The sequence below is a fragment of the Ostrea edulis genome, chromosome 2 (genome assembly GCF_947568905.1).
Source record: "Ostrea edulis chromosome 2, xbOstEdul1.1, whole genome shotgun sequence".
NCBI lineage: Eukaryota > Metazoa > Mollusca > Bivalvia > Ostreida > Ostreidae > Ostrea > Ostrea edulis.
The window spans coordinates 41,094,210-41,104,193 of record NC_079165.1 but is presented as its reverse complement, the minus strand read 5'-3'; the positions used below and the strand labels follow the sequence as shown (position 1 = coordinate 41,104,193).

General features: G+C 32.1%; 1 protein-coding gene across 10 annotated transcripts in view; it reads left to right on the top strand.

Annotated features, from left to right (window-relative positions):
* The first annotated feature begins 433 nt into the window (after positions 1–433).
* The window catches only part of LOC125679729 (cyclin-dependent kinase-like 5), a 39,159-nt gene continuing 29,608 nt past the window's right edge, over positions 434–9,984 (top strand). For 5 of the 10 annotated variants that reach the window (XM_048919185.2, XM_056154004.1, XM_048919183.2 and 2 more), the window contains exons 1-4: positions 434–782; positions 3,000–3,107; positions 3,336–3,370; positions 8,600–8,645. In XM_048919185.2, the coding sequence (XP_048775142.1) occupies positions 3,071–3,107; positions 3,336–3,370; positions 8,600–8,645 (118 nt within the window). In that variant the 5' untranslated portion in view covers positions 434–782; positions 3,000–3,070. Of the gene's footprint in view, positions 783–2,999; positions 3,108–3,335; positions 3,371–7,677; positions 8,484–8,599; positions 8,646–9,984 lie in introns of those variants that run through there. The other 5 variants (XM_056154005.1, XM_048919179.2, XM_048919184.2 and 2 more) reach the window with 4 other exon arrangements.

Below are 9,984 nucleotides of genomic sequence, written 5' to 3'. Positions count from 1 at the left end.
GTTAACTATGTCTTATGTATGTACAATAATTTATGTCCTGTATGGGCTCTGAATTAGAAATAAATTCTCTCTCTCTCTCTCTCTCTCTCTCTCTCTCTCTCTCTCTCTCTCTCTCTCTGAAAAGATTGAAGACTTTGTAAAATCCATGAAAAGGAGGAATCATCCCACAGTACTTCGTGTGGAGATGTAACATTATGATTATGTACAACATACGGTTGAAACCCCCCCCCCCCCCCCCTTTTCCTCCCCATCTTCGGCTTGGCTGGATATTTAGACTGACGCCTTCACCTTCTCAGCCTTTGATTTTTTTTTCAAATATCAAAAAGACTACGAACATTATCCAATCGTACTTTCAAATATAATTAGAAAATTTGATTTAGAGAGTGCTAGGGCGCACGTATTGTGTATTACGCCATTTAGCTATATCCTTAAAAAATAACGGTGCATCATGGGTATGTTGGCAAGGAAAATATTCATGGCGGACAGAGCGCACAAGGGTTCAGACTGCGAAACACGTTGATCCGTTACATGGAGTAGTAGCGTATTTAGAAAGTACTTATCTTTGAAACGTTATTGAATGGACTTTTATGAATGATTTGTGAAATTAATTCTGACGTTGATTTTTTTGTTTCAATCGGGAACATTTGATAATAACTTTTATTTTGAGACATTATAACTGAGCTGTGCAGTGTCAGTTGTTTACATGTTTATGTTCGAACACTTGCTGAGTAAACATGTCTTTTGTTGGATTTAAACATGTTATGTTAAAACTCCAAATTGAGGTAAGAGACCAATTGGATTGTTTATTTATTTTTAAGCGTTTTTTTGAAAAAAATGTTACAGGTATTTTTGTTGATTTCATTCTAATGAAAGAAAGTAAAAAACCCGAAAAATAAAAAATGTTATGTTATATATCGTGTAAATATAGTCTTATTTAACAAAAGTTGGTAGGTTGTTGAAATATTTTCCATCTTTTATGGTAGATCTAGACTTAAAAAGATTAATATGCTCAATAAGATTTTCATAATATGTATTCTTGCTGCTTATGTCCTTTTACTTTAGGGGACCAAAATTTCTTAGATTTACTGTAGGGAATTGACCCCAAAAGATAGATAATATTGTTCTTGTAGTAAATGAAAATGAATAAAAATATATGTGTCAAGTATCTCGATTTTTTGTCTGTCATACATTTTAAATACTTTTACTTAGTGGGAATGTTTCTTGAATTTTCCTCAATCATTTGGTTTTGTTCACACCAGTAAAGTAAACTTGATCAACTTTACTGCAAGATACCCACAGACTACATAGAAGAAAAGAAGTATAAATTTTAAATATTTGATTATACAGAAGTCCCTTCACATTTTTTGACTATGAGTTGGGTCTCTTAACTACATGTCACAGCTTAAAAACTCAGACAGTTAAGAGCTAGTTAAAATTGATACATGTATCGCAATTTTAACTGGTATGCTGTATACAACATAGATGGTTTGTTACTTTAGGCTAGAGTTTTCTTCTGTGAAGAATTATTCAAATGAAATAATTTGAAACAATGATGTATAACATTGGGTTATCGTGGGAGTTGTTTCCCGGCATATACAAGTATACCATAGATGATATTTACCTAGCTGACACTAGTAATTAAGCTAGATTCCTTCATTGCACAATATGGTGATGATACTCTACCTACTCTATGGTGAAAACTCAACAATAGCCATATAGCTAGTCAATTATTAATTTCTAATCAATTCAATGTCTTTCTTCCCCCCACAATTTCATGTTTCATTCTTAGCAGAATACCAAAACAACAGAAATGCAGTAGTATTTGTCATGACTTTTAAAAGTTGTGTATACCCAATACTCTCTATCAAGGCACTCTAGACTGGAATTTTGTCTTTTATGAAATTGTATATATATATTTTTAGGACATAAAACCATACTATACATGTGATTCTGAATTCTTCATCACTGTTGTAAGATCTCACATGACTAAAAGTTATACATGTAAATTAACGTTGATTACCACAATTAAGTTTCGCATTTGTCATATTTCTTTGATATTTTGATTTCTGCCACCATAGGCAACTAGTCCAAAGTTTTCTATACTATTGCTATGAAATTCAGCACGATATTTACTTTAACATGTTTAATAAGAAGCAAGATTTGTTGGTGAACTATTAATTGTTCATGCAAGATATTCTGCACAATATGATTACTAATGTCACCCAATATTTTCCCCCTGAGCTTTAAATCATTTCAGAAGATTTATTGATCCTACAAGGATATTACACAGAAGTTCTGTGTCGACCTACACTGAATTTAAATGAAACACAATAGCTTTTTTACTTGTAAGGACATGTGACCAAAATTTATTGCAATACTAGCTCTGCCTATTTTTCACTTATCGAATATATCTTAGAAGTCTTTGTGCGAGAAAAGTTTTATCTCGGGTTTCTGATATGATTCACAGACTTAGCAATGATGGAAGTTAACATTTAAAATGCAAAAAGCCTCTGTTTCCCATGTGTTTGTATTCATGGTGGTATCTGGTAGTTGTAACAGCCTGGATTGGTAGAAATGGTGATCATATATCATTAAATCACAGGAAGTTTCACCGTCAATCGTTTTAACTCCATTAAACAAAAGGATTATAAATTTCTAGCATATTCACAGTATAGTCATTATGTAAAATTACATTTTATGATATGTACAAAAATATGTCAACTATATTAAATTGGTTTTTACCAACTACCTACACATGTATGACCTGTGAATGTATTTGTTTATTTGGGCCAGGGGTATTAAGGTGATTGACTGTAAACAATTTATAAGCAGAATACTATATTTTCCTGTGCACACTTTACTGCAAATATTGATCGACTCCTGAAACTATAGAATTATCATGTATGTGCTGGTGAATATATTAACTTTAGGTATTTAATGAATTTCTATGCAGTATTTCAGCTGATTTAAATTATATATCTCTTATTATATTTCAACAGATGCCTGGTACTCTGACATATGTTGGATATTGAGTGCTTGCATGTGCCTATGTCAAGATCTATGATATGTAATGAACAAGTACGAAATACTTGGTGTTGTAGGCGAAGGTATGTAAACTACATAATTCATTTCACATGTATTCAGGATCTAATAGGCAAATTAGGTGTAGAAATATTTTTTACATGCATGTCAGTTGTATAGATAGAAAATTCTATGCATTATAATAATAACATGAAAATCAAATTCTCTTTGATGTATACAATGTGTTTAATACTTTTATATTTTGAAAATGAATGTTCTAGTGTTATTTACAACTTTCTTTTCAAATACTTCAGGGGCCTACGGGGTGGTACTGAAATGCAGACACAAGGCAAGTTGCAAACTCTTTTTCACACTGATGTTTGTCATATTGCAACTGCTGGGTGCTGATGTATAGATGTCATGTATTAATTTTGGAAGATTTGTATCTTTCGCTCTGAATGTTTGAAATACCTCATACAATATTCTTAGGCCAATTCAACTTGATTAGTAGATTATCATCCGAGGTCACAAAAAAATATGGGGCGGGTGGGAGGATTTCATTTTTTTATTTTATTTTTATTTCCCCGAGAAAAAAAAAATTAATGACAATTAAAACGCATCACACAAAGTGTTAATGAAGTTAACATTCAAAGAATCCTTGGTAGAAGATATAAAACCAACATTCTGTGACTTTAATCATTCACTCATATCACTGGGAAGCAAGTTTGTTTGAAACCGTAATTTTTGCGAAAATAAAGAAAATCGGGCTTGGTCCTTTTTTGAGGAGCGGGCAGTGGGGATGATAATCTATCAATTAATTTTAATTGGCCTTATGTCCCAATGTCTTCAATTCTAATGACCTTTTATCGTCATACAGTCCATAAAAATGAGGGGATGAACAGGTATAAGAATAGAATATACTGTGAAAAGTAGTTTACGTTATGCAAGTGTTGGTAAACAAAGCAGGTAATTGTGATGTTTTGTCAGGCAACACACATGACTGTCATGTATCTGAAAACTGTCAGAATAATGTGTAAGATTTACTGAAACATGCATAAGTCATGTATAATATTATACTGTAGTAATTTTGACTTTTCCATAAAAAATGTGTGTTTGAACATGCATAGGCAACATATTTTATTCAAATCGAAAATAGCTAGAAATATAATTACTAAAATAGCAGAGAGGGGAGTGGGTCACCGGGGTGGGGTATTTTGGCTAGGCATGGACATCATTGTGCACTTCCTATATTTTTTTCTCTATTCTTAAAATGTACACTTCTAAAAGACACAGAATGAAGTGAAACTGTAAATATACCGTGATCTCACATCATAAATGTTCAAGTTGAAGTGGGACACCTGTTTACACTGTGGAAATTGAATATTGCCTGCAACTCTAACCAAACACTCCCTCAATGATGGGTAAATACCATAAATATACACTGTGGCTGTAACTATAAACAGATAAAGATAGGATAGAGTGTAGATTCTTCTGTGTTAGAAGTAATGCCCCACACATGGTTATTTTGGCCTGAATAATCTCCTCACATCAAGGCATGATAAAGTGTAATATAATTTGATAAAGTGACAATAGATTAGACTCGCCTAGATTTATTTGCATTAAGTTTTCTAATATAAATATTTAATTTTAGAGGGAAATCAACAAAATCTGGTATTTGTTACAGTTCTAAACGCCATGTTTACTAAAAAATGTTATTTTCTTGTGAACATTAATGTTTTGTCTTTAGATATATAACTATTACATGTTTTGCCTATTGTGACCCACCATTTGATCTATGATTAAATAATACGTATGTACACATGTAGAGAAAATAATTTTTGGTGTTTTTGCCAAAAATTTAGCTAATGACATTCAATTACTTACATGTACTCACTTCTGCACTTAGTTTTTATGTGTCATTTAATGAAGGCAGATCCCTTTTGTTTTGTAGGAAAAGTTTCTTAATTTGATGTTTGAAAAAAATTCTTAATAATTTTTTGTGCACATATATATATGCATATGCATGTTTGTGGTTTATAATGTTAACTTTCCCAAACCAATCCAGTTTACTTAAGGCCAAGTAAAATTAATTAGTAGATTATCATTCCCGCCCGCCCCTCGAAAATCGTCCTGCCCTGATTTTTTTTATTTTTCAAAATTACGATTTCCGAATATTTTTATGTCCGGTCCGGTATCGTAAACGTACTTTGTTTTACTTTGCCTTTTAGAAACCCAAATACACATGTAATTATGATTTATAAAGCCTTTTCTCAATGAGAGAAGGCATTTTCGAGGTCAAGAATACCATGGTAAAAAATAAAAAATAAAATCCTCCCACCCGCCCCATTTTTTTGTGAAGTTTGAATGATAATCTACTAATTAATTTTACTTGGCCTAATAGCTGGTTTAAGTATCCTCTTATTGTTATGAATAAGACATATGGTATGGATTTTCACTTTACATGTCAGACACATTGAACACTTTCATGAAACAAAACTAGATTTATCTAAGAATTAATACTTTGACTTCTAAAGTACATACATATGGAGACTCTCTTAATACCTGTATGCACCCATGGAATGTGTATGTCAATTCAAATACTTCTGTGTTACAGCAAATATAACCCAAATTAGTAAATATACTTGAAACCACAAAGATTTGTTTTATAATTATTGGAGAAATTGGCAAATAAACTAATTGATTTTCATCACCTTTATAACACCAAATGTGAGTAAGAAGACTACTCCATGTTTCCATTATACCTACGTTTATGTGTAAATGGTATTTGCCAAGATAAACTATCCAGTGTGTGATCAAATTGACAGAGAAACCCCCTAGCAAGATTTTACTTGCTGTAACAGCCCCCATTTGAATGATGCCATTATCATGGGAAAGAGTTAAATTGCAATAACCGTTGGAATATATTTTTACTTTAAATCCCTGTACCTTTATCGGTTGTTTTCTAAGTTGCTGGGGTCTAAATACTTTTCATATCTTTGGATACTAAGTTGAAAACTGATTACTTCTATTGAAATGTTGATACCCTTTTACGTATATCGTGAACTATATTCACCCACAGGAGATTTAAAGATACCGGAGTAGCAGTTGGCCATTAGAACGTCCCAAGGATGATAATTTTTGTTTGCTCTTCCTGCAGATTAAACTAAGACCCTTGATTTTGTTTATTTTCAAGTTAAAAAATCCAGATTGATTAAAATGCAAAATTATGGTGCAGGGATTTTTACATGCATATATAATTGAAGTAAAATTTTATGTATCTGCATAGTAGTGCCCTAATGGTGAATTTAAAGGAAACATTATATATATCTGTCTTCTCAATCAGTACGAGTTTCACTGACTTTATTTTCCACACTTTCATTCTCATTATGCAAATTAATATAATCAGCTTTCTGAAGAACAACTAGTTTGACTGCCTTAAGGAGGTATGCTACACCAGAGAAATTTTATGTAGATGAAAAGTGGAGGATATGTACAACAATATTTTGAAGTTGAAAATTTTCAAATTTACTTTATTTTGTCAAAAAATACAGTTTTAGAAGAAGGTAATCTGAAAAAAAAATTAAAAACCCCTGCTGGACTCGAACCTGCGACCTACAGATCAGCAGTCGGTATTCTAACTTACTGAGCTACCCGGCTAGGTATTTAAATGGAAAAGGAAAAGTCAAATATTGCTGATATCGATTTTTTCATCCATGTTTTTAAAGGAAGTCAGCCATTATGACGATGTAGAGTACTACCTTAATTGAATTCACAGCTGACCCATTTTTAGAGGAGTTATGGACCTTTTGCATAAATTTTCTGAAGTTACATGTAATTTTGTTACATTATTGTTCTCAGAGATATTTATTGATACGAAACTCTGTAGTTTTCAAATTAATAACTATCTCTCTCTCTCTCTCTCTCTCTCTCTCTCTCATACAGTTGAATTACAACAGTTATGACCTTTTGCATGAAATTCACATAGATAGGGGTTGATAGGGGACATGTCTTATAACTTCAGTATGATACAGGGCTTCATTAACATCTATGTATATGTGATATTGCTTTAGATGCATATATTCAGCTCTCAGTATTTGTTTCATCCAGCACCTTTCAAAAAATTGGGAGAATTGCACATATGTGCAAGTACACAAGTGCCTTTTTCACTGCAATAATTGAACAGCTGGATAAAGAATTCAATGGTTCTATACACTATAGCTTCTCAGTAAATTAGCCCCTGGCACTGAGCATCATACCTTCTGTCAACAATAATTGGAAGTCTTTAAGGTTGTTTTTGTTCCAAGGCTATAGGAAACCACAAAGTTGGTCAATCATTCAAGAAGCTTAATTTCCTGTTAAGCTTGATTATACAAAACAGGTTAACAATCATAGGATTGGAAGAAATGTTTTACTCATGCCCATAGTTATAGGGATTTAAAAGACACTGATTTAAGTATATATTATAATTTTGAACATTGCAAAACTAAAAAACAAACAAAATCACACACATTGAATATTCTAATTTAAGACTCTTTATTATCATGTTCTTTCAAGTTGTTTTTCAAGCGACAAATGGATACAGTTGTGATTGACACTCTATCTTCTCTATCAACATAAAATGGTCGCTGACCTATATTTTTTTGGAATCTCTCAAAAAGATCATTCACCATATACTAAATTTAAAGGCAGAAATATGAGATAAAGACCATTTTTGAAAATAAGATATAAGACCAAAAATAAAGAGTGTGCTTTGGTTTTACCACATAAGGTTGATGTTATATTCAAGGCATATACATGTATGCATCTTATATTTCATTATTATCGATAAGTGCAGTTTATGATTTGTTTATGGTGAATTTTAGGAAGACTAATGAATGAGTAATATTTTTTTTAAAAAAACATAAGTGCCATGATTTATAAAGCAGCCCTCTACCTTAAACTACTCTTGGATCAACCATGATGAAAATAGAATGTGAATTATATTTGTTGACCAGAAAGTTTACAGTAGGACTCAAATCAAGACCTTAAAACACTGGTGAAAAAATTGTGGAAAACAAATTTTAAGGGCCATAAATCTAAATGTAAAGGTATATCACCTGTGATCAAAGTAGAGTGTGATCTATAGTTCTTCATTAAAAACTTACATAGCAAATTTCAAATCGATACCGCAAAGCATTACCAGAAAAGGAGAGGCAGAAATAAAATGGAACGGACAGAAAGTTTCACCGGCAGGGGACCAGTGAAACTACAGAATTCATTATCAGGATAATACAGGTTATGGTTATATTTACAACAAAGGCCCTGAAAATCAACACATTCTGAAAAATTCATTTCACAACATCAGAATATCATTGTTTTTGTCTCTCTTTCTGTTTTGGACAGATTCATGTTTTAGGTATTATCAAAGCTTACTCTCTCTACCCACACAACTTTTGAACAACAGAAGGGATGTTTTGTATCTGGTATTTGCAACATCTCTGAATGATATTATTAAAATTAAAAAAGATCAATAAATTTTAAAAATTTTGGCTCCTTCAGTTTCAAAAAATTCATAGAATGTTTTGAATTGTCTTTTTAGGAGTCTGGGGAAATGGTGGCTGTCAAGAAGTTCAAAGACAGTGAAGGTAAATCTGAGAATTGATTGTCATCTGATCCTCTAAACACAGCTGATCTTGAAAACTATGTATTTTTGCTCAACTTCGGGAACACAATAGGTTTTTCAGATTCACAGGCAGAAAGACATATCTACTGAATACCGTGTATTCTAGAATTGATAGCAATGATATGTGACCTGCATGATAGAAATGATATTTTATGTGAGAATGTCCTCCCACAAAATAAATGGGTATTCAGTGCTGTTGTGGTTCTCAGAGGAATTTGTTGAAGCTTTAGTTTGTTGACTTTGCATTCAATGCCATGTAATTTTATTCATATAAGCAATGACAATTAATTGCGCACTATATGATTCCTGCAAGGAGAAAAATCGCTATGCAACTTAAAGCAGTTCCTAGGTGGAAGTTTTCATTAGTTTCTTTACATTCTCAAAGCTCACTTCATTTTCTCTATGAGCAAAATTAGTTTAGTAGAAATACTGTTATACTGTACATGTTGTGCCTTTTGGTGATGCATGCTGTTGTTTCTGCAGAAATTGCATTGGTTTTTGTTAGCATTGTGTTAAAGATGGCATTGAAAATACAATGTAATGAACAAGTTGTGCAAAAGAAAATTAGGAATCTAGTGTTGTATTGGAGGTTTGATTAAGATTAAAGTATGCACAATTGAAATTCTTTAATAAAACGTAAATGTTAGTGGTGCTTTAATGGAATATAGGAGTATAGTACACAGGATATTTTCTTGCAGTGTTATTTTTGCCCGTAAGCAAAGGAAAATGTTTTTGCTTAGGATTAAATTCTGAAAAAGTAATCAATTCAAATTTGCCTAGTTTTAGATCACGCCCTTTTATGATATGGATGAAAATTAAATGGAGGCAAAAAATATTTCCTGTATACAGCGTACTGTCAAGAAATGTTGATTGATTCCCACTTCACCTGAATGAAGCTAGCTCTGCTCTTTCAGTAGATGAAGTACAAGGTCTTTGAAAGTATATTAGATTACTTTAAGACTGAGAGTAACTATTCTTGAATACTTGTGTTTGGCGCCATAGAGTCAAGGATCTCTTAGACTAAGATGCTAGCTGTTATAAAAAGTACATGTATATTCTTTTTTAATACCAATTAGTGCAGGGGAACCTCCCATTGTCAATATAATAATCATAGCATTTCTGTCAGCATAATGCACACTTCTATCATAAAGGTTTGATGTATAGTGCATTGAGAGTACAGGTTGATAATGTGTAAGCATATATATAAGTAAATACAATATATATTTATATGATTTGTACATTTGTAGTTTACTTCTTGTAATCTGAACACAGGTGGCATTTCTAAGTTTGTATATATTGTG